At 45.7% G+C, this 25,911-nt stretch overlaps 1 protein-coding gene across 3 annotated transcripts in view; it reads right to left on the bottom strand.

The window, feature by feature from the left end:
• The window catches only part of MKNK1 (MAPK interacting serine/threonine kinase 1), a 183,597-nt gene that overhangs the window by 4,931 nt on the left and 152,755 nt on the right, over positions 1 to 25,911 (bottom strand). For 2 of the 3 annotated variants that reach the window (XM_078671672.1, XM_078671673.1), the window contains exons 10-11: positions 17,077 to 17,271; positions 12,794 to 12,958 (exon numbers count right to left, since the gene is read on the bottom strand). In XM_078671672.1, coding sequence (XP_078527798.1) covers positions 12,794 to 12,958; positions 17,077 to 17,271 — 360 coding nt within the window. The remainder of the gene's footprint in view (positions 1 to 12,793; positions 12,959 to 17,076; positions 17,272 to 25,911) is intronic. The other variant, XM_078671674.1, reaches the window with a different exon arrangement.

Below are 25,911 nucleotides of genomic sequence, written 5' to 3'. Positions count from 1 at the left end.
GTGTAAGCCTAAAAAAACCCACAAAAACCCCCCCACATTCTGGGTCTTGGTTCTGGATTGGGGTCACTGCAGAATAATCTGAATATATATTTACCATTCCAGATATTTCAATCATTGGCAGTAAGAGGAGCCAACGAAAACAGTCAATCCTTTAATATAAAGAATAAGAGTGGGCATGATAGGAAAAACATTTCCTCCTAGTTAAAGCTCTCTCTCCCTCGCCAAGAGTGTATCCACCCCAACTCTACCAACGAATGAACAACCAGAGTGGGAGTCTGAAAAGAATTCGATCCATATGACCGAGAGATGTTCAGAGTGGGTTTCCAGAGAAGATATAAAGCTCTGGTGCCACAATCTCACCCAGTGTATGTATACATTTTCTAATTGAAGGGTGGGTACTGTAAAAAGCCATTCTGTCCTGCATTGGACATTAAAGATCGAGCTAATACACAAATCGGTATCCCTGAATGATCATTCCTAAAAAAATCTGCCACATTTATCAGCCATGATCAGTACAGGGAAGACTGTCCAATAAAATATCCCACGCTTAATTTCGTATTCCTGACAGAAGTGAGAAACTGCTGTTGAAACAATTTACATGTCAACCTCAGAGTATCTACTTTGAGAAGAATCCCTTGGAAGCCTCAGCAACGCAAGCTTATTAGGAAGTCCCTCCCCTTGTGTTAAAGGAAGCTATTTTAATGATTAAGGCAGCAGTGCATTCACACCCATTTCAATCTTTCCCAAACATACCCAACAGCGTACACCATGTCCCTAGAAGGGAAAATAACTACAAAACACAAGGAAGTGTCAATTCAAACCAGGACATACCAGGAAATGTATATATAAAACCCTGTGGCTAGAACAAATCATAATCCCTTGTGATTGCCTCACTCACCGGGTACCACCATCACATACACACTCCCTGCCGTTCCTTCTCACCAGGTCTCCCAACTTGAAACCTATTACTAAGTGATGCATCGTTAAAACATTCATATTTCACATAACTGGCAGGTGTATGAATGACGCTGGGTGGTTACAACACTCCAGTATCAACAAGGTTTTGGTGCATTCACTGAATCTTCAAGTCTTAGATTACTCCCGCACCAACCAGAATCAGATCATTGTGTAAAATAACATTTATTCTTTATCTTACTGAATTAGCAAAAGCATTGCTTCCTCTTCCGCCTGTAATAACCTGCAAATCTAATTTAGCAGTGTCAAAACATATTGCAAAGTCCATGTGCATTTTACTAGCTTTGCCTGCACAAATTGAGAAGATTATGTTTAAGACTGCACTGGAGAGTGGTTGAATAACATCCTGATAATGCTTATTAAAACCTTTTGCTTCTCCGAGGATCTGAAGGATCCATTCTTTGGTCTGAAAAGGGTGAAATCTCACGAATACCTCTAGGGCCTGAGCAGACATCCCTCCTTAGTGGCCAAAACTGTAGAATACATCTCTCCGCATTGCACAAAATTGTCCTGTGAGGCAATGGAGAGCAGGCATTTGCACGATAAAGTTCATAATACTTGAATATATTCAAAAATCATGAAGCCAAAACCATTCTTTCTAATCTCTAAATGTGGTTCAAAGTAGCTTCTGTTTTGCAACAGTCTTCCTTCCAAGCTAATGAGTTTCATTCCATGTCCTCTGCCCCACAGTTACCATTACTAGTTTCATGGGCTGATAAAAAAAAAAAAAAGAAAAAAGAAGATGCTGAAAAAAAGGTTACCAAGAAGGTTAAAGCTTGTGACAGTTTTATATGCGCCAATTGGGTACTGACCCCTGGGGTCACTACACCCCCTATATGGCCACTTCCTGTGGGTGGGAAGTGGGCATGATCCAGACCCAGAATGCTTAAGTTAGCAATCACCAAGATTGCTAAATCTGGAAAGTTGTGTCCACTTTCGGTTAGGCCACCTTAGGGGTGGTAGTAGGCTGGGGTGGGCATGCCTACCAGACTAGCTAATTTTCCCACCTGTCCAGGTGCCAAAAGGGGGTCTGCTTCTTCCTATGAGGAGAGCCAGACACATTTCAAAGACTGAAGCTTCTTTGAAGCTCGCCTCTTAAAATGCTAATCAGCAGGTCATCCTGTGGGAGGGGTGTGAACACTCTTCCCATGCAGGCTTGGTTTTTGTCCTCCTGACAGGAAAGACACTCACCCGAGGTCAGAAACCGGTCTTGGATGGCAGGCTGGTAGAGACTAGTCAGCCAACGCACCAGAGCCATCATGTAGCTGGAGAACTCGTTTTTTTGCCAGTGTCCAGCAAGTTTTAAAATGGCTTCCATGTTCACTTGTGCTGGCAGTAATGGAACTGACCAGCTCAGCAGTATATCTGCTCAAGCAGTTATGTCCTCACATGTAATATAAGGCACCATGCCTTACGGCTATAAGGCCTGGCGGTGACAAACCTATTACATGCAGTGCTAGGGGGGTATGGAACACAAGGTTTCATATTTTCACCTTTGTCTGCACCAAAACATGCAGTCTGCAATGCCAGTCTTTCATGAGTTTGGTGAGGGTCCATTAGAGTCGCACAATTTGTGCTGCAGCTCTTGGGCACCCTCTAAGACTTCATGCCCTTCAGTACCATGGGTGCCATTTATCAGGGACTCGAGAGCAGAGGGTATTGCCAATTGGGGAAACAATTGTATAATTTTTGGAAAAGATCTGGCACTGGGGACCTGGTTAGCAGGAGCCCAGTGCACTTTCGGTCAAAATCACATCAATGGCCAGGAAAAATATGTGGGGGGGGGGGGGGGGGGGGAACAGTCAAATGGGGCACTTTCCTACATCCCTCCCTCCTCCCTCCCCCCACCCGCCCAAAATAGAAGAAAATGAGACTAATCTTCAGTGGCGTGTGGGGGTTGAGCCAGAGCGTGCACAATGCAGCAGAAAAATATTAAGTCAGCGATGCGTCGAGTGCTAGGTAAGGGACTGTCTTTTTCCACCATAGTCGTCCCAACACTCCGACCTCCCTATTGCTTACATTTCCCAAAAGAATCTTAGGGCCATATGCATGAACACATTTTCCCAGACACAGAATGGGCAAAACCCTTTAATGCATCTGGCCCTTAGCCTTTATGGGTTTTTCCAAGTAGATTATTTGCATTGGCAAAGTCAATCCCAGGTCAAAGTTTCTATGTAAAGACCATACCCTGTAGGGAAATAGACCACCTGAACTGTTCAGCTCTCACTTTCTTGTTCATACGGACTACAGATCTCAGATGGCTGATGCAAATGAAAGGTTAAACCCCCATGCACTCAGTCATCCTTGACCTTAGGCTAATCACATAGTCCACTATCCCGGTTTAGGCTCTTTGAGGTCTCTCCCCACCTTCCTTTCCAAGACAATGGCCCCTTACAGGATGACCAAACAGAATAGAGTAGGAGTTTTCCTCCACCGTACTATCTGTAGTTGCAAAGCAGGCATGGTAGTAAGAAATATTATCTCCTTCTGAGCTTTTCAGGGAGTCCACCCATCAGGCCTTTCATGGTCTTATTGAACCTTTAAAAAAGACCATTTGTAGTGGATAGTGAACTTATAAGTCACTCCACATTTGGCCCACAAGCGTTCTAGGAATCCAGACATGAAGTTGGTACATCTGTCCGACACCACCTCCTTAGGAAAATCCATCCTGGTAAAAACAATAAGGGCCCTAGCCACTTCGGAATCAGTGAAGTGAGTCAGGTCTTCTGTCCCTCACATCTTCCCTCGTGGGTCCCCCTAGGCCCAGTAGCTCTGCAGTGTAATGCCCACGTTCCTGGGGCTCTGTTCCCTCTGGGGCTAATTGGTCTTCTCCCCGAGGAGAGGGGACCTGGGCTGATGTCTGGTCAGAAGCTGGTATCCCAGACTTTTTGTCTTCTCTTGGAGTACAGGCCATTTTTCCAGGCTCCAACTCCTTCATCACCCTGTTCTCTGCACTGTGCTCTTGGTCTTGGTCTTACAAACACCCATTCAGGTACACCAAGCCTAGCGGCATGGGTCTTTCGCCCTCAGCCCATGGGGAGGACTCCAGATCATTGCCTAGCAGACATTCCACAGGTATAGCAGACAATACCACAGTAGTAAAGTGGGTTTCTGTTGCAGTAAACCGCCCCACACACACTTTTAACCAGGTTTCTGATTCACTTTGACTTGATAAGCCCTGGGACCCAGCCAATCAGGTTACCAGGGCCGGTATTCTTCCCCCAAAACTGTACTATTGTACCCACAATTGGCACACCTCTGGCCACAGGTAAGCCCCCTGTAAAAGGTACCAAGGGCACTGTAACCAGGGAAGGCCTCCGGGGGCTGCAGCATCTACAGTGCCACACTTAAAGACCCTACACCTCGAGACCCACATACTGCCATTACAGGCACCGTGTTTTGGTACAGAGAAGAGTGAAGTCGACATGGCACATCCATGTGCCATTCCTGCAATCCACCACCTGTGGCCTAGGTAAGTCACCCCTCTAGCAGGGTGCACGAGACGACAGTCCAGTGTACACTTGCGAGAGCACTGTAGCACCACAGTGTCCAAGTCCATTCTTGGACATTGTAAGTGCTGTACAGCCATAAAGAGTATATGGTCTGGAAGTTGGTCATTATGAACTCTACAGCTCCATAACGCTTTTCTGAAACCTGGGACATTTGGTAGCAAAGTTCTCAGCACATTAAACCCACATGGATGCCCTCCAAGAGTATTTTACATTAAATCCCACACTGGCATCTTAGATGCCCCCTGAAATATCATCCCTGGTGGGATTCATGAATGGCTGCCTGCCATTTGCCACCACCACACAGGTTTCTGGACCCCTGGGTAGAGCGTCTCCGCTCTCTGGGTCCAGAAACAAAGAGCACTCTGCCCAATGGTGTAATGGCCCCTCCGCCAGGATGGGCTGGATCCAAAAACAGTAAGCTTCAAAAGCCTGCTGCCTTGGTCAGCTGTTCCAGTCTTTTGATGCCCCCCCCCAGCAACTGGCTCCCACTGGTTCTGACACCCCTATTAGGACAGTAAGTCAGTCATTTTTTATTATGCATGATTAATTAAAACCGTTGCATACATTAAATAATCTTTAAAATCAATATCTATTATTGTAAACATTTTGACCAGTTAATAAAATTGTTGCAATTGAAAAATTAATCAACTTTAAAATGATCCAGTCTGTATCGTACATAAATCTGCACAAAATGTAATTAATATTCTAATCAGGATAAAAGTTTGTATCATAAAGGTTATGTTATTGAGCAGTACGCTCAGATTCCATTGTCGAGAGTTTATGCAGTATGTTAATGTCTTTCTCCATAGAGTTCCCTTATCACTCTGGTTATTCGAGGCAACAAAAGCAGCTTCAAGGTGTCACTGCTGGAGTGGTCCTAATACTATGCTTAAGTTAAGGTTAGCTATCCTCGGCGGACTAGTTTAGGTCCGAGGACCATAATGTAGGACTAGGCCGAGGCTAGTACAGATATGTTTTTTAGTCTCTGTTCAGTGACATCAAGGAATTTTGTAAGGCGGCAATTCAGCTGCGTTAAAGTTGAATTGAAGCACAGGATTACTGCCGGTCTGCAGGACCTGATTCCATGCTGGTTGAAAAATGGCTTTAATAAAGTTCCCTATATCTTTTAGTTTAATCGCAGATACAAATGATATGGATGAGGTTCTCGACTCTACGAGCACATAGCCTGCATTACTGATCTCCTCCTCTATTTTCCCCAAGGGGGTAAAAATGGATTAATTGCACCAACTCCCAGACGAAGCTTCAAAAAAATTCTCTTTAGTGGTTATCTTTATTCCTGCATTTACGTACGGTTGAGGTTTTCGGCTTCAAAACCCAGCCATGAGCTCGTTTTGAAGCTTCCTTGTCCTCTGTAGTAGATTTAAGTCTCATTGACTTCGTGACTAGTTTTTTTAACACACAATGAGCCGTTGAGGTATTACAAAGGTCTGTTAGACCCAGAGTTTGGATGGAATCCAAGAGGTACTTGTTAGCTGGTGAATTCCCTGTGCGTGTTAGTTCTACCCTGAGATTGTTATTTAGGGAACCCTTTTCCGCAGCTCTGATTTTGTGCCAACATTTTGCATAGACTCCTATTCTCTCTGCCGCTATTAGGACAGAGAATCGTCGGGATAACACCGCTAGGAGGAGAGGTCTGCCCACCTTTGCCAACCCCATCTCAGGTAGAGGAGGCAAGGTGAAGCACATCTCAGTCCCCTCCATCTTGAAAATTAAGGGACCCAGCCAATTAGAGAGAGCGGCTCATGCCCCACTCCTTGGAGGGTGGCATAATTTTAGAATTTAGGGGAGAGATAACCTTACCTCCTCAGATTCCTGAAACCTACAAAGGAGGACGGAAGACTCGCAGCAGAGGAGACTTTAGAAAAGAACCAACTTGGCCCTAGCCCTACCATCTGGACTGCAGTTTTCAGAAATCCTGCGCCAAAAATGGCCTTGTTCTGCAGCCAATGACCTCCAAAACCCCTGGGAGGACGGACTTCCTTCAACAAAGACTAGATCTCATGCGAGCAGCAACTCCGTTCAAAAGAAACTCCGACTGAGCCTGCTGCGGATGAAGACACTAGACTTCTGGAACCACCACTGCACCCGTTGCCTGCACCCCGAGCGGCCCACCTATCCCAGCAAGGTCCCCCAGCCCTCCAAAGTCAGTGTCCACCGTAAGCCGAGCTCTTCGGGACAGACGTCACCTGTAGCCTCTGCACAGCGATATCACCCCCTCCCTCCACCATGAGTCGCCCAGTAAGGTGAAATCAGACCTCAAAGGCACCCTTGCACCCAGCTGTCTAGCGCCCTAGAGAAGAGAACCTGACATCCAAGCCCTTCAACTTGCCTGCCCAGCTGTTTGTTCCTCCCGCAAGACTTCTTGGACCGACCCAGCAGCCAAAATCCCAAACCGGCAACATCCTTCGGATTGCACTGGGCTCCTGACACCTCGTAAGCACCCTGGCCCAGCCACCTCTGGTGGTGGTGTGGGCTTTGTTCAGACCTGGGACACCCTTTCCCCTGACCTTAACCCTAGGAGCTTGGCTCCCAAGAAGGGGCCTGCCCATGAGCAGCCCCGCCCCCCAACCAAGCTGCCCTCTAGCCCCATTGGCGTAACATTGGTACCCTGCACCTGGTCGCTCTGGTGCCGCATTGGAGTGCTAAATTGAACCTTGGTTCTTTCCCCAAAGCTACTCTTGCAGGTAATTTACTTAACTGCAAACCGATAACATTCTTTCCTCCCATAGATTTTTTTTCTTCTAAAAATGGAACCTTGCTTTGAACTTAAAACGTAATTTTAGTATTAAAGTAATTGAAAGTAACTTCAATGTATTGAACTGTTTTAAAAGCAAATACAAACATGCAAAGATTCCAATTTTAAACAATTGCATTTTCATGAAGTTTGCATTTGAAAGCATATTCTACTTACCTGTGCCAAGGCCTGTTTGGTGCTAGAAATTAAACATAAAGTATACCTTTTTTTATACTCATCCAAATAGTCTGGATTCCGTCTGAGTGTGTGTCATCAGTCCTTGATTGAGTAAATGCATTAAATGCTTAACACCCTCCTGATTATCTTAACTGCTCAACCACACTACCACAAAGAGTTGTTCGTGATTATAAAGGTTAGCCCCTGCTATACATTTGGGGATCCACTGGACTTTATATACTGTAACAAAGTAAAGTATAGGAAGCTGGCTATGTGCACACTATATCCACCACCTTTTTGACCAGTAACCCTCCCAACTCTAAGGCTACCATCGCCATGGGATGCACCTTAGCCTGATCAGCATTGAGGACTAACGAGAAACTGATAGTCTGGTATTGTCCTGGGGACGAGAGTCACCGTAGTGACACTTGCACCTGCATCCCTCAGTGCCTCAATTCTGATCCCCATTTATATGTGGCTGATGTCTGTACTTCTCCAGATTACTGGGCCAGACAGCCAGGGCAGCTACATCTACCTCACCCTCCGAGGCTGAAGTTGCTTTAGCGGGCTCTGCCATGATCAGGGCTCACCTGGGATCCCATCTAGAGAACAACCACTGCATTTACTGCAGGTGCACTAGAGGAATTATTTTTGTTGGGACAGCTAAGATCTCCAGTTAGGTTCCCAATGGCCTTACAATTGAAGCATCAGTACCTTTTAGGATCCCAGTGCTTACCCTGGTACCCACCTTTAGACTGTATGGTTTATGGGCCCACCATCCTGAACAGGTTTTGGGGGGCCTTTTGAAGACTGTTTTTAGCCTTTAACTGATAACCATCTTTAAAAGAAAGGGGTTGTTGAGCCCCCCCCCCCCCAAAGGTAGTCACCCCCACCAGTGGTAGATGTGGTCCCCCTGGTCTTGACCCAGTGGTCTTCCTTCTTCCCTAATTCCTGAGAAAGTGGGCCAAGGTCTACCAAGTACTGATGTAATTTCTCAGGAACACAATTACTCAACAGATGCTCTTCTAGAATTAAATGATTAAGCCCACTATAGCGTACACATTGTTACTTTTCAACTAGCCACCTAGTTTTTTCACTGAAAAGTCTACAAACTCTAATCTGGGGTTTTCAAGTATCCCTGAACCTGGTCCTGTATTCCTCAGTGTTTAGTCCAAAGCCCTTGATCAGGGTGTACTTCATTAGAGGAACGGTCGGCGCTCTAGTGTTGCGGGCGATTTGGCCCGTGCACTACAAAATGCCCTCCTTAAATCGTACGCGCAGCGGACGAGCACAGCGTGCGCGACGATGGAGCCAGATGTGCGCCAGAGGTAAGCCCGTCCGCGCCGGGTCGGGCCAAGGGCCGGACACTGATCCCTAATCCCGATAGTACTCTTATGTATTCCAGGGATCTCCTACTCCAACTGAACCAGCCCCTACGGCCGTCCTGTGCTCACTCTCAGTTATTGGCCCGGGGAATCAATGCTCTCATTGCCCATATGAGTTTCCTTCCCCTAGGCCTGGCCCCCCCCTGCTCAGACGTTTTCAACATGGCCATGTTGAACTGTCGATCCCTGCCCAAACATGCTCAGGAAGTTCATATGCTCTTAGGAGCGCAAATAGGAGATCCTATTCTTAACAGAAACATGGCTTGCAGCGGACTCCGAGTCGGATGTAGTCCAGGCACGGCCTCCTGGATATTTGATACAGGATCTGGACCAGGTCAGAGGGAGGGGGAATAGCTATAATCCACAGAGACAATCTTGTCTGCCGGTTGCATGGCAGCCCTCTCCTCGACTGTGAAAATGTTCAATTCGATTCACATCTCCACTTGTATATCCCTTTCGGGTGTCCTTATATACCGCCCTCCGGGCATATTGGGACAATTATGCAGCTCCCTAGTGGAAACCTCAATGGCCCTGGCAGGCACACTTTCAACTTCATGATCTTAGGGGGATCTAAATATACACTTCAATAACAGCGGACACACTGGAGCTTCAGAACTTTTATTGGATCTAGCAGCTCATCAGCTGCACTTGGGGAGCCATCTCTCTACACACACATTGGGGCATTTGCTCGATCCCATATTCTCAAACATCACGGATCTTAAGGTGGCGCTACCCATTCCTATACCGTGGTCCGATCACTGGCTTATCCCGTTTAACTGGTGGATTCCGACCACTCCCCCTCCCAGATTTGTCTATGGCAGGCCAACACGCCCTTGGTCTAAACTTGATCCGGAGAAATGGAAGCAGGCTCTGGAGGGCTCGCTGCCCACCCTTGAAGCGGATCCCACAGCCGCTGGCACTGTTCTCTTCTTGGATAGAAACCTCTCTGAATAGAGTCCTTCCAAAAAAAAAAAAAACCTCTTAAATCCCGGAAAAAAACACCTTACCCTGGTTCACCAAAGAGGTCCGATCCCAAAAAATACTCTGTAAAAAGGCGGAAAGAACCTGGAGGAAGGACTATGACACTAACAGAAAGAGGGTGTCTAAACGTACAATTCTAAATTATAAGAAAGACGCTTAAAGCGGCAAAAGCAGCCTTCGAGGAAAAGATAAGTACTGCGGCCAACTCATCTAGAGAAACTTACCAAATAGTGAAATCACTTTTAAAAATTCCCGAGCCCCCCCCATCTTGTGGACCCTTCGGACAACCGCTGTAACGAGCTAGCAAAATTTTTCAATCAGAAGATCCAAAACATTGTGAAACAACTCCCCCCTCTCAACCTCACCGACTCATGCGACACGCCCCTGCTGCCATCGCAGGTTCGCGTTACAGGGCTGGAGGCGTTTACTCCTCTCACGGAAGACACCCTGTTACCCATCTTTCAGTCAATAAAGAGCGGCTCTCCGCTGGATCCAGCCCCAATGAAGGCCCTAAAATTGGTCGCTCCCACCATTCTTGTACCCATGATGAATGTGATCAATTCTTCCCTGGCGCAGGGTACTGTCCCTCCAAACTGGAAGAAGGCTGTGGTTAGGGCCTTACTGAAGAAACCTAGTCTTGACCCCCTGGACTTCAATAATTTTAGGCCAATCTCCCTCCTGCCAAGTACCAGCAAGGTGGCAGAAAAATTCATCAATGGTCAGCTGTCCAACTACCTTGAATCGAGCGAACTACTGAAACCATCTCAGACAGGCTTCTGGCCGGGCCAGGGCACGGAAACGGCTATGGTTGCGGTTGTCGAAGAGGCAAGGAAAATCGATGCGGGAGGATCAGTGGCAGTGATTCTCCTGGATCTGAGCACGGCCTTTGACACCGTGAATCATAGTACGTTGGTCCAACGGCTCAGGGATGTGGGCATCTCTGGACTTGCACTGTCATGGCTGAGATCCTTTCTACACAGCCGTTCGTTCCAGGTGGCGGAGGGCAAGTACACCTCGGAGGTGACCCCAATACACTGTGGAGTCCCGCAGGGCTCGTCATTGAGCCCTAGGCTCTTTTAAGTATACATGTCCCCCCTTGAAAAAATTGTAACCCCCTACGGAATTACTGCTAACATTCTCTGATGATACCCAGCTCGTCGTGTCTTTTAGCCAACAGGCATTCGTCTGGGAGAGATACAAGTTGGATGAATAAATCCCACTTCAAACTCAACGGTGACAAAACGGAGATACTGGTCCTGGGTAATCCAGTCCCTTTTCCGTCCGGAGACATTGTGGCCCCCTTGTATGGGCCCCCCTCAGATCAAAAGCCTGGGGATCTGGTTGGATCAAGGGCTCACACTTAACACCCAAGCAAGGAAAACAGCCGGAGCCTGCTATGGACTCCTCCGCACCTCCCGTAAAATCCTGCCCCTGCAGTCCAGGAAGCTCCTGATTCAGGGTTTGATTCTGGCCAGATTGGATTATGGAAATGCCCTTTACTTGGGGGTACTCAAGAAAGTGACAGACAGACTGCAGGTGGTACAGAACGCGGCTGCTCGGATCCTCACTGGCACCAACAACCGCTGCTCAGCCAAACCGGCCCTTCGAGCACTCCACTGGCTGCAAATATGCAAAAGAGTGCATTTCAAAGCTCTCTGCATAACTCACAAAATTCTGCACGGTAAAGCTCCTCCCATCCTTAAAGACCTCATTGTCCCTTACACAACTAAGAACACTCAGGTCCACGAACGCACACCTCACCTTGATACCGAAGATCAGGAGGGAGCGATCCGGAGGCCGTTCTCGTACAACGCCTCCAAATTGTGGAATTCGCTCCCCCTGGACATACGGGCACAAACAAATCTTGCCTCATTCCGCAAAAACTTAAAGACCTGGCTGTTCCCTTAAGCCTTCTCCTTCCAATTTCGCTCGTTTCTATCAATTAGCGCTGCGATGCTCACGGGCAGCCATGCGCTCTATAAATCTTTAAATAAATACATTTAAATAAAATAAATGAGGTCAGAACTCAGCATCTGACTCCGTGTCAGGAGCCTATCCCTACACTTGCCTGAGAACAGCTCCAAGAGAAGAGATCCCCAATACCTCATGTAGTGGTCTCATTTTACAAGTTCTCTCAAAGGCTGTAAACCACTTGGTCATATCACCCTCTGTATATATGGGAACAATCCCTTCTCCCTAGTTAAAATGTTACTGCCACCATGTCTAGGCCCAATCTCAGCTCTTTCATTCTCTATAGCCAAGCGTTTTTACTAGAATTCTATCCTCTTGGCTGATTTCGGAAGATGCAGATCTTCAGTCTTTATTTCTGGGATACGGTTAGTGCACCCAGTGGGACTACTGCTGGAGTCATCGACTTCTGGATCATCTTAACTTCCTCAGTAGGGTTTTTTTTTTCCCGGTCAAGGTTCTTTAATTTTCTGCAAGCAAATGATGCTGGCTGTCCAAAGTGCATACCTAAGTAGTGTTGCATTTAAGAAATGCACAAATTCAATTTGTGAAATTTTATTTTACACCTAGAAAATACATGGAACTAAAGGAGAACTGAAAAATATATATCTTTATCCCATACTTTTAATACATGGAAGAGTGCGAGCGAACATACACACACATTCATATTTTGTTAGGTCATGTTTACCTCGCTTTCAAAGATGCCAAACACTTGGAAGAGCCAGTAGCACAAGACTAAAAGCAGAATTTCAAGAACGTGGTGCCAAAGATGACAAGCTTCTATTTAGCTTGACACATTGTGGTGAGTGTGGGTTTAATTTAGTCCAATGTTTAAAGAACTAGGATTATAGAATACATTTTTTCCCATTGATACCTTGAGATTGGCCGTCTACCATTAAACAGAAATGGACACACCACATGCAGTATTATTAATCATGGGATTCTCAAACATGTTTAAACCACAGTTTAAAATAAATGTGACAATGACAAAATAAAAAATAAAATCATGCTTGGAGCTTAGGAAGTCATAGGATACTCACCCCTCTTGTCCATGGATGCAGAAGCACTTGAGCAGCACTTAGTCTTTCATTTGCCTCCCGGACCAAGAGCTTGGAGATCAAATCTTTAGCACTGCTAGAAATGCCAGCCCAATCTCTCTCAGGGAACTCATACTTGCCTTCTTGGATGCTTTCAAACAGTTTGTTCTGTCACAAACAAAGTAGGAATATGTGTTGGGTGGGAATGACTAACAGATGCACCGATTGCAAAGATACAAGCAGAACGTTCATGTAAATTATTAAATGACGCAGTAAAAATATTACAACGGCATTAAGTGGTACAAACCAAGCATTCACAAAGACATGTATAGTGATGATTCTGATGAAGTGATAGCTTTGCCTTGTAGTTTAGTAACAGACCTTTTACATGCAGTGCCAGCACTTTATATTTGACATGCAGTGCAAGTCTTTGGAGAAATTAAATTTTCTGACGCCTTGCGTTACTTTCTAGTAGGACTGAGCAAGGGGCTCAGACTTTAATGCATGCAATGTAATGGGGACAGTGGGATAGGATGTGTGTAGACTGCAGCCTTAACCCTTTGCCAATTTTGAGGTTTTAGTTTCAAAGCTAGATCTGACCCAGATACCAGACATTTTGTCAGAACAGCAGACGAAGCTTTTTCAGTTTTGATAATTATTGAATGACACTATGTGGCTAAGACCCTGGCAGCGATTCAGTGTTAAGCAGTTGGATATGGTTAACACCCAGTGTGGCTGCTTACACAGCTTCCTCTTCTAGCAGGCCAGCACAAGCCAAGCTGGACACCATACTCAAATCGGACTTGAGCTCCCAGTGGAGAAATGTGTTGAGAAATACTTGACCGGGCGGTACATCTGATAAAGTTTGATAAATAATTTCTTCTCCAGTTGAAGTACTCCGAATTTGTAATATTATTCATGCCAATGGAAAGCTGCAACCAATGTATTTGCACACTTAATTTCAGTAAATCATACAGCAACCTTCATGTAACAAGCATTGACATAGCCAATAGGTCTCGCTTTTGGGACTTAAGTATTTAGTTATGCAGAAAAATATCCTTGGGGCAACAACATTAACTGTTGCATGGGTAAACACTTATAAGCCCTAAAGCCTAGATGACAATGCTAACTACTTTTGAGAAGGTATATTGTAATCTACTAGAACAAGAACTAAACAACTCAGGGAAGCAGTCTATGATTACTGTAAATGGTGCTTGTTCTCCAGAAGGATAATTAGGTGGTGATCCGCATATTCTACGAACAAAAACACAGCCCTGGCTGTAGAAGGGGTGGCAAGTGGGGAGGTGCTTTTGCAACACTACTTTTTCAATTTATACATATCCGAGTGTCAAGTGAAACTGGGGAAGAAAATTAAGTTTAACAAATTTGGGTAAGGAGCATTCTCCAGGTTTACTCTGACTCCCTTCATCACAAACTTAACCTCCTTTAGACAAGATATGAAAGACATATTGAACACATTTGCCGATGTTCACTGGATGCCAGGCATGCCGACGGTTTGCATGGATGTCATAAACGTACCCTTCTATGAACAAGATACGCAACGTATGCTAATGGTTACCATAGATGTCTGTACACTATACACATACAGTCCGACAAACAGGCCTTAAAATTATAACTCTTCACCAGAAAGCAAACCTGATAACAAATGCTGAACAACAATGTTCATCTACACAACCAGTTTTGTAGAAGCAGAAAAAGGCCATAGTAGTGGGTTCCAGATTTGCTACTTCCTAGTTGAACCTCAATGTGGTTCTAGTAGGACTTCAGGCATCACTTGCAGAAACCTACACAGAACAAACTATTTTGGGCAAGATACACCAACCATGTTATAATGCTCTGGACTGGTTCTACCTAAATATTACGAGATTTTCATTTTTCTGAATGACGTTCCATATAATGTAAAATTCACAATGCATTTAACTGACAGGTGTATTGAATATTTGGGTGTTGCACTCTACATCGGTTAACAAACACATAGCAGTACACTTTGTTAGCCAACATTATGAAACTCGTTGCTACACGCAGGTGGTGTCCATCCAACACACATCTCTATCCACTTGGGAGAAATTACGACAATCAAGCAAATTTACAGTGAGGATGAAGACTAAAACCATAGGCTACATTGAGAAAAATAATTTTTTGATAGTGGCTACCCTGAACAGAGAATCAAACAAGAAAATAAAAACTGCAAGAAGGAACCCATAAACACCTCCAAACAGAACGAATTTCTGGAAGACATGTCCACCCATCTAGGGGGAACTGTCCATTTTAAAAGCAACGCAATTACGTCCCGACCTGCCCGCTACTTACACAGTGGTCTGTAAATGCAGCTCAAACCCTTTTGTTCTTCATGGACCCCTTTGAGGACAAAGACCTCTGTTGAGAATATCTGTACTTCCGGGTCACGTGACAGAAAATATGTTGAGCATTGGATTGGCTGAGTCGTCTGGGCCAGAGGAAGACTAGTAATATTTAAAATGTTCGGGGACTGGTAAACTGTCAGCACCTCAACCAATCGTTAGTTTGCCGATTCAGGTCCTAGTGCTCATTGGCCATGGCGTCCGCAGGTGCCGCTGCGTTGGTTGGACGCTGCCAGGGCCGTCCTGGGATTAGACTTAGTTGATGATGGCGCCAGGAGGGGGCGGTGCTGGATGGTAGAAGTGGTGGGAGGGTGTTGGGTATGTGCTTCGTAGTGAGGTGAGATTAAGTGATGGTTTAATGAAAGTGAAGTTCGAATCATCTGAGGTAAGTTGTTAGCAGTTTGGGTGTGTGAAATAATTCGCCATAATTAGCAGAAAGGCTCCCGCCCCTGTGAATTCATGGACTTGGAGATCTCCTTGGAAAACTAGTGCAAAAAAACGCAAGCACAAAATATTTTTGGGGAATTAAATTCCACTGAACGTGTTGCCTACTTCTCTTTCCAAACACATGAAAGCGTGAAGGGTTGAGAGAAACAGAAACACAGCGTGGGAAATTTATTAAGACGTGCAGCCGAGTGGTGTGCGCACGCAAGGGTCAAAAGCAGACATGGCAGGAGCCACAAGACATGTGGCAGAGTGGTGCACTTAATGACCCGTGAAAGATGGCGTCTGCTCGCGTGAATGCAAACGCTAGGCCAGCCAAAGTGTGGGGTAGCCCTTTGAAAACTCACCTACTAAACAGTCTCGCAGCGCATCCGCTGGCTCAGCGAGACCTAAAAACGTCTCCTATACACAGCCAGGAACAGGACGGAAGGACAGCAGCAACTTCTTTGGGTTTACACATCTACCAGGTCATGGAATTTCAGAATTTTGAGGCTCAATACACAGCTGTCCGAGTGAGAGTTTGCTTCTCCAACCTGGAACCCCAATTTAGCCCAAAAGTGACAATTGCATAAGGAAAGAGATCTCCTCTACTTCCTTCAGGAAAGTACTCGTGCTCCAAAACACAATGCCAGTGTGACATAGCAAGGTCCAAAAATGGTGAAGAGGATTTTTCTGCTTTTACCTATCAAGCACTATTTTGCATAATTTGATTCTCGCCCCTCCCCCCTACACACACACAGTTGCCCCTCCATCTTTAAGTATTGGAATAGTTTAGCCTTCAGACACTTGGGTGTACAGTTCTGCAGAGCTGGAAACTGAAAGTAGTCTGACTGATACACCAACCCACGTTTGTTTTACCCATCATTTACCTTAAGAGACCTGGTCTGTGTGACTATCCCAAGTCTGTTAGCCGAGGTATTGCAAGGTAATATAGTAGCAACCAAACCTGTTCTTGTGTATGAACATAGGTCAGTATGAAAGGTTTGCAGTTTCAGTGGCTGAGGTCTTAAAAGAAGAAGACGCCCTCCAATTCAGAGTTAATTGAAAACTATTACTTGTACAAGATATGTTCAACGATCAGTCTTAGGACAGACCTCACCTTTTGAATGCACTTTACCGTTATAGTTGAGTGCCGAAGAAGGCTAAATCTAAAACAGTAGTTATTTGGCAATGAAGGCTTCTGTACACTGCACAGTAGTGCTAGGAGTCAGATTATTGCACTTGATGTGCATCATGGTACTGGGTAGGTCACCACTCCGGAGGGGTATTCACTTTTCAATCCAGATTTTTCTGCTGAACCATAGGCAGATTCATTAAATCGGGATAACAGACTCCACTCTCAAAATGCATTGGGATGTTAAGTGGAAGCTCAGGACTGAATCATGGCATCTCATTTGAGTCACTATTTTGAAACTACAGCGACTTTTTAAAATACTCCTGCTAATATTCTGTAGAAATTACCTGGCAATTTCTGCAGACTTCTCCTCTGTCCCAGCCACAGTCGGTCCCACAGTTTCCAATAAAGGGAGGATATCCACTAAGCATGATGTACAGAATCACTCCTAGGCTCCAGAGGTCGCAACGCTTGTCATAAAAAGTTGCTTCGTCAGTAAACACTTCAACCACTTCAGGGGCCATATATTCAGCAGAGCCACACTGAAATGAAAAACAGATCAGTCATGACTAACACAGCAATCTGGTCTCCAATGCCAAATTCACTTACTACAGCTTTACTAAGGGCCAGCTACAATACCAACTCTGGCAACGTTGGTTCCCCAATCCATAGCCTCCAAGAATTACAAAAGGTCAGGCAGCCCCTTAAAACATTGAAGTGCAGAATCTACACGTGCCACCATTCACAGCCATAGCACGCGAGACTGAACATAACTGGGCTAATGCTGATATTTTTTCAAAGGGCTTTTATACTGTCAGGGATGTCCAAATCTTTCAGATTCTCATATTCAAGGAGCCCAACCTTAATTCACCACCCTGCTATGAATGGTAGCTTGATACAACATGAGAGCATCCCACCATCTAACAAATACAAAGAATATCCAAGGAGGCTCTGGCAGCAAAGAAGAAAAGGCATTCTAAATGTGCTATATCTATATATTCGCTATAAAACAGGTCACAGGGATCTTCTAGTTCAGAAATCGAATTAAAAAATCTTAGAAATTCAATGGACAAAAACCAAAGCTTACAGAGACGTTATAGTAGGGCTCAGATTTCACTCGTACAAAACCACAGAAATTCAGCAGCTTTAGTTACTTAGCTAACTATAACTAATGCCCCTGCATTTTGTTTTATACAAGTCTGAGCCCAACTATAAACGTCTCTGTACGCTTCTTTTTTTCCAGTGAATTTCTAAGGTTATTTTAATTCTATTTTGTAACTATAACGCCCCTGTAATCTTTAGTTTGTTGGTGAAAGTCTATGGTATTTAACTAGTAATTGTGTTTGCAGAGTGGTGGAGAAAGGGGGCGGGCCTCAGACCAGCTCTCAGCAATTCTGCTGAGTGGGACTGACTGGAGATAACTGGAGGGCTTCTTGGCTCCCAAGTACCCTCAGCACCCAAGAGAACTTCATCCTCCAACAAGTAGCGCACCAGGAGGCAAGTTTGCAGAGTGGCAGTAAAGGGGGTGGGGCTTCCGGTGACTTCTCCAGCCAGAATGTGTGTTTATAAGGGAAGGCCTCTATATTCTAATAAGGACTCCAAGTGGTACCCCCATACCACTTCTACTGGTAGTTCTTGCGGACCACTGGTTTTTATCACATGTGAAACACACCCCACTCATTGTTCATTCGTTCTGTCCAGTTAGGCTGGCCATCCTTTGTCCTGAAAGCCAGCTGTGCCTCTGTTGCAATCAGGCACAATCCAGGATCGAAACGTCGACGTATCCAAACAATCCATACCCTACGTTCTCCACCCCACGCAAAATAACAGAATTCACAGGGGCCAACTGTAGATTTGGGTTTAGGGACGGATGTCTATTGATTCTAACATTTTATATACTGTTTTGTATAGCGCTATATATATATATATATATATATATATATATATATATATATATATATATATATATATATATATATATATATATATATAGTATCTTCACGCTAAATACCCGTCACTATTAAATCACTTATAAGTCACATTTAAGTCTTTCCAGCTATGAATATGTTCGTGACAGCCTTACAATGAAGAAAAAAAAAAAAAAAAAAAAAAAAGAAAAAAAGAAAAGTAACCTATAGCCACTTTGATTTACTTCATTCTCGTGAGTTTCCTTTTTTAAATTTCTGTACATTTAATGAAGGAACCAGCTGTAGTATATTTTTTAGGGAAGGGGCAGATTTTAGCCTTTGGGCGTGGCCATTTAGTGATGAGGGAGGGGAGCTCCACCCCCCCTGGATTTGGTCTGAGGTTCCCATTCCCCGGTGCCTGCCCATCTTTCTCTGGGCAGGGAATCCCACTCCACTGGGACTGCTGGGGACCCAGAAGGCCCCCACAGTCCCTGCCAGCTCCCCTGCTCCCAATGGAGCCAGCATTGCTTTCAGACATGGGGCGCTCCGTCTGAAAGCAATAAGCAATTCTGCTCTACTGCCAGCAAGCGAGGGTTGTTGGAAGCAGAGTGTTTGCCGTGGCTTGACGGGAGAGGTAAAGCTCCTCCCAAGTTACAGCAAACAGATATGTCGGGGGGGGGCACCCTGGGACAAAGCAGGAGAGAACCCTTGGGGGGGGGAGGGGCATCAATGGTTCCAGAAGGGAGAGCTGTGCTGCCCCCTCCTTTCTTTAATTAGGGCCAGAGGGGAGATCTCCCCCACCCCCCCCCAAACATCCTCCCACTCAGAGTGGTTTAAAATCTCTTTAAGAGCATGCCCTCTGAACATTTTGGGAATCGGTGAAGCAGATTCCTACACTTGTTTGAAATGTTGGCAGGCAACCAGAGCTCTGCATTTCCCTGCACAAGCTAGTTATTTTCCACGAAGTCGTCACGGCCACAGAGATCACCAGCTGTATTTTCTTAAGTTTCTAAACAACTACACCAAATAAGAAAAAGCGAAACTGAGTAGCCAAAGCTACCTTTGACAAATTTGGTGCAATTCAGTCGAACTGTTCAGGCTGTAAGCATGTGGAGAAGTCCTAGGGAAATTAACATGGGAAACAACGTTTTTGACCCTACCTACCCCCCCATCCCCCCTTTGTCAGCCTGCGCTTGAAGGATCACCCAGACACTTTCCATGCACAACAGGACTTACTATGACAGGATTAGGGGGAAATTTCATGAAGATTTGTCAAACAGCGCCACAGATATAGGCAAGTCAAAAACTACTTTTCCTATGGAAACATGGCCCTAACTGGAACTACCTACTGGTGCCAGTAGGTAATTAGACATACATTCAGTATTTCTATAGCTCGAACCAAGCCAAAATGCAGCGAACATTGTACATGGTTTAAATCAAGCATTAGGTCAATGCTTAATAGGAGAGGAAGAAGGGTTGTAGACTGCTAGTACATTGTGATGTACTGTTCTTTAAAGAGACAAGTCTACAACGCTCCTAATTTGGAGCAGTGTTGGGGCGGTCCTAATTAACAAGGGGATGGGGTTCCTTATCGAGTGCATAGATGAAAAAGGCTTTTCTCCCCGCTTTACACTGCTTTACACGGTCCTGACTGCGGGAGAGCAGAGAACCACCAGAGATGGATAGTGTCTCTGCAAGATAAGCAGGGGCACGGTCGGGACAGCTTTAATAACAGCTGTTTTTAAAGATGGTGAGAGCTGGCAAACGAAGCAACGTGGTTCCGTTAGAGTGGGGAGATGAGATCATATTTCTTCACACGTTGGATAAGATGTGCTGCAGCATGTAGGATTTATTATTTATTTAAAGAGTTTTATATATCGCTGGCTAGACCCGGAGTTATCAGAGCGCTTTACATGAGGTTCAACAGAATTACAAGATTACATCCGTTTCAATATACAACAGTTGCTAGAAAAACAATTACAAGATCATAGAGAACGAGATAAGTGGAGTATAAAGGGTAAGGGGAGATACAGCAGAAAGACGAAGGAAGGTCTGCCCAAAGTCCAGCTGGGTAGGTGAAGGTCGAGGGGAAATCCCAAAACCCATCTCCTCTATAGCTATCAGGTAGCTCCACTGGGCTTTGGTCAAATAGCTAGGTCTCAAGGGAAAAATAAAACGAGCATGGAGAAGGAGGAGAGACATAGAGGGAGGATGGGGGAAGAGATGAAAGGAAGTCTGACTGAAGACCGACTGGGTAGGTGACGTCCAAGGATGGAATCCCCGACCTTTCTCCCCTATAGCTAAACCAGGTAGCTCCATCTGGCATCAGGCAAAATAGATAGATCTCACATGCCAAGGGAAAATTCACGGGTAAGCAGGGTGGGGACTAGCGCCAGGACAAGGTGAGGGCAGAGGTCAGTAGCAGGTAAGTGGAGAGGAGTAGAGCGGGGAGGAAAGAAAGAATTGCAGATATTCGCATAAGGGTAGGCGCAGTCCTGGACGGGAAGAGTAAGTCAAAGTTCAGGGGGGGGGGTGGGGGGGGGGAGAAGTCAACATTTTCGGCCATGATGGGGTCGCTCTGGTCACCTCAGTGTTTTACTCTTGCCAATTTGTCGTCACGGGGGGAGGCGGGTGCTGTGGAACAGTTTGCGGGCCGTGCAGACTTTGGGGAGACCCAAAGTCTGGTGAAGGGAGGCTCGATTCCGTGTTTGCGAGCCGCCGCCATGACGGGCTCCTCAGCAGCAAACAGGGGCGCGTGGTTAAAGTCGCGTTGCCACTCCCAGGGCTCTCCACACGCCACCATGCCCCAGGAGTCCACACGGTGAGCAGTGAGAATTAGCAGCACTGCTGGGTCACGGGCGCCGCAATTGCAGAGTCAGGCAACCAAAAGGCACCCCCTTCGGGCAAACCCCTCGCCGCAAAACAGGTAGCACCTTTCGATATTTCCTCTGGAGGTCTGCTCACCTCGAGTGCGGGGGTCGATAAGGGGAACCCAGGGCTCGCGAGCGTTATCTTCCACAGAGCCGATGTTCTGAGCCCCGTCCTTCTGGCTGCAAGACAGCTTTGGCGTCCTAGGTATCGCCTTCCAGTGTGTAGGGGACCTAAAGAGAGTTAAGTGGCTTACTCTCTTTTGCTGGTGAGGGATAGTGTCAGTGGTCTTAAGGTCAGGCATGCACTCCGTGCTAGTCCAAAGCGTGGTCAGGCTCCTTTTTGGGGTTTCTTTAGTCAGGTCTGAGGTGGAGGTGGGAGCCTTCATCCAAGTGAGTGAATCAGTGGGCGGTGACACGGAGAGCTTAGTGGATGCTGCAGACTATTAGGTGGAGATGTCCTCGGCGTCGGCCATCTTGGGGCCAGGCATAGGCTTTAAGACTTTCTGGGACTTTTGGCTTCCAATTGGTCAGGAATGGGGTGGGGAGGCCTTCATCCCTGTGGGTGGCCTGGAGGGCGGGAGCTTGAACACTTCCAGTGAGTGGCAGAACCTTCGGCCGGAGAAGTCCTATGTGTCGGCTATTTTGAGTCCAGGCAAGATCTTCAGGTCTTTCTGGATCCTTGTTGATATTGATGCTTGTCAGTATTTTGTAATCAGCTTCCCTTTGTGCAGAGCCAGGGACGGGGAGCCAAACCTTCCTCCGCTTGCGAGCTCCGTTTATCAGGGGGTAAGAGGAGCTACGAATCCTTTGTGCTAAAAGCAGGCAATGTCTCAGGCGTCAGCCATCTTGGGCCAGGCTACCTCCTTGCCCGACCGGAGTGTGCTTAGGATGCTTTCCCGGCTCCAATCGGCACACCAAGGGGGGGGTAGCCACTCCTCATTTCCTGCGTGCTCCGGTGGTCAGGGGCAAGGGTAGCTTCGAATCATTTTTGCCTATAGCAGGCACTGTCTCAGGCGTCGGCCATCTTGGGCCAGGCGACCTCCTTGCCCAACCGAGGTGTGCCTAAAGTGCTTTCCCGGCTCACATCGGAAACCATTAGGGAGGGGAGGTGCTGCTCCTCATTCCTTGCGTGCTCCAGTGTGCTCTGGTGAACAGGGGCAAGGGGAGCTTCGTATCTCTCGTGGTTCTAGCAGGCAATGTCTTAGTCGTCGGCCATCTTGGGCCAGGCGACCTCCTTGCCCGACCAGAGTGCTTATAAAGCTTTCACGGCTCTCATCGGTACACTAATTAGGAAGGGGGAGTCACTACTCATTCCCTGGGTGCTCCGGTGTTCAGGCCATCAGGCTGTTCCTCGCTGGCAATGAGGGACAAGCGCAGACATCGGGGGCCAGAGGCATGAAACCCCTAGCCTCTCCTCGCCTGCAGCTTCCACACCCTTTAAGGGGTGCCGGTGTGGAATTTGGGAAGGTCCAGTTTCAAGAGCACGAGGGCTTGAGCAGCTGTTCAGAAGTGGCTTTCTGAAAGAAAGACTTTCTTTTGAAGAGAGCTGGTACCAAGTGATCTTTATTTTTGGACAACGAGTACCTTGAGGGAGAGGTTGATGTTCAGGGTGAACCCAAGTGCCTGGTCATTAGGGGAAAGATGGTGGTTCAAAGCCCTCAGGGTTCAAGTCCTTGAGCCAGGTTTAAACTGAATCTTGTATGTTGTTCTTGGCAAATCGCAGGAATTCTGTGTTGGTTGAGCTTCAGGTAGGTGCTGGACACCCAGGTCTGTATGATGCGCAACAGTGTGAGGGAATTGCACCTTGAAATAGAGACTTCAAAATTGAGTGGTGTATCATTGGCATATTGATGAAGTTATGACAGTAGAGGACCAGGCGGTATCATGTAAAGGTTAAAGATGGCAGGCGACAGTAGTGAGCCCTAGGTACCTGCATATGTGATGGGATCTTGTGACTTGGAGGTTGAGTCATGGTTGTCTCCAAGTCGATGTCTATCCAATCCCTTGCCTGATCTTCGGGCAGCCTGCAACTCTAGTACAAAACCAGACAATTTTGAGAGCTCCAATAGGAGCTAGTCAATTTTGATAATCAAATGCAAGGTTGAGTGGCCTCAGCTCACCTACAAAGTGCCACTGCCAAGTCCTTAATCAAAACCACACATTACAGTTGTCCAGAGCGTATAGTGTGCCAAACTGTTTGAGTCCGATTCTATGGTAAAGTGGAGGCAGCTTTCAAAACCCAGTACACGATCAGACTTCCTCCTTTTAATTGGAGATGTTTTGGTGCAAAAGAAAGAGGCTGCTGCAAGTGCCTTAAATGCAACTTTTCCTTGAAGCTGGCAAGACAAACTATTCAAGTTAGTCTTGCTGCTATTCCCAGGCATGACCGGCAGACCCTCAGCTGGTTAAATCCACCCGTCAAAGCATTAATAGGCAGATTCTGGTTTAAATCGGGCAGGAAAACGTCCCTGGCATAGTATCCAAGCTAGCAAAGAGAGTGGGTTTGTTGAAATAGCATTCCATATAAGATAACCAAGTTGGTTTTGCTATGAGAATACATTTGCTATGAGAATACATTTATCAAAATAAAAACATTAAAACCGAAGACCATGTGTATTCCAAATATGCACAAAAAAAAACAGTCCATCTCAAGGAATTTGAATTTTACGACATTTCCGCCAAACCACATAAGCCAAAAACAGATTATCAACAACTAAATCCAGGATGATTAAAGATCAGATTGTTATCCTTTGAAAAGCCAAATTAGAAAATTCAATGATTAATAAAAAAAATAAAAAGAATTACCTACATCATGGTTTGTGACCCAACAACAGGAAGATCACTTTTGTACATGGCTGCTTCTCAGATGGAATCACTTTACAAAGCTGAACATCTGATGAATCTCGGCAAGGAAGCAACATATTAAATCACTCACCTTGGTACAGCACTTTGGTCTAGACAGAGAAAATAAAGACAGTGCGTAGTGGTATAAGTAGAACTCGATACGGCTTTGTGTAAGGTGATCTATTTTCTAGCTCACCTGTTAATCGTTAACTTGGATTATATTTCCACATGCTTTAATCAATCCAAAACTGGAGAAATAGATACCTGCAGTTTGCTAGAATGTACATTTTTGTGAGTTTGTCCCACAACTTCCCTTTCTCTTTTTCTTGCAACATACACTATAGACATGTGCTACATAAGACCAAGGTAGACTAGTCTGGTTGGTGTTCGGGGCGAACCTTTCCATTGGTTTCAATTTTGGCCTCAAAGAAGGATAATTTGCTAATCATAGTCCTGTGTGTTCATGAATGCAATTTACACTGGTTGGAACTATTCCCAGTCTGACCACAAGAGTGATTTTGCAGAATAATTTAGGAGATAAACACTAGGGAACTGTACTTTTAAGCAAGTCATTTCCCTGTGCTTCCAGATTGGACATCCTGTGCTCGGTTATCGAAAGAGTACTAGGTAAGCAACGAACATGTGCACCCGCTTTCTATGCCTCTGGGCTCTTTAATATGACAGAATGGACCAGACACATTTGCTGGACCCTCCATCTCTACTACAACTTGCACTGGTGCACAGGTTGCGCTAAATGAAGGAAACAAATTAAAATGTACTTAAGTGCAACAGCTACCCAACGAGGGAGTCTTGGCACTAGGAAAGCTGCAAGGAAAACGGGAATAAAATCAACTTTTGTTTCACCATTTTTCGAGAGACAGCCCTTGATGAAGATAGACGTACATCAGTGAGAAACAGCTTACACTGTTCCTTTGCTTTCCAAGTGAACACTTGCAAACCTTATGCTAGGACCAATCAACGAGCACTCCTAGATCTTAAAACTACCAAGATAGTAGGATTGTAATAGCTTTTGCAAGTAGCCTGGACATTCTTTCTTTAGGGCTCTATAAGTTGGAACTAAGAACTTACACAGCACCCTTTTGAAGTGGGAAGTCAATGTATGTCACAGTCAGAAATACAACGGTGTTTAGGTACTCAGAACAAAGCAGGCAGCTGCATTCTGAACCACTTGCAATCTCTAAAGAGAGTATTTTGGCACGCCCAAATACAACAAGCATTTACAATGCAATAGGTCTCGCAATTACATTGTTTTGAGCTATTGGCATTGAAAAGGTTATGTTTTTTTTTCCTTTCGTGAAGCATTAATCAAGTAATGGCGTTCTAAATGACAATGTCGTTTACTCACTGTTGACCCCCGCAAAGCATTTTCAATATTATATACAACAAAGCCATAGTTGTTGCTTATTTATCTTGTGCAACTACCAGGCAGCCACATGATGTATTTGAAGTACTTCAAACTGGAAAAGCAGACTACAAGTCCCAGAATGCACAAGCCTAGCGCACACGTGACGTGCAAGGTGAGTAGCCGGTGCTTAATTTG

Source organism: Lissotriton helveticus, chromosome 1_2, assembly GCF_964261635.1.
Source record: "Lissotriton helveticus chromosome 1_2, aLisHel1.1, whole genome shotgun sequence".
NCBI lineage: Eukaryota > Metazoa > Chordata > Amphibia > Caudata > Salamandridae > Lissotriton > Lissotriton helveticus.
Note: the sequence above shows the minus strand (reverse complement) of the source record. Positions and strands in the feature narration are given on the sequence as shown.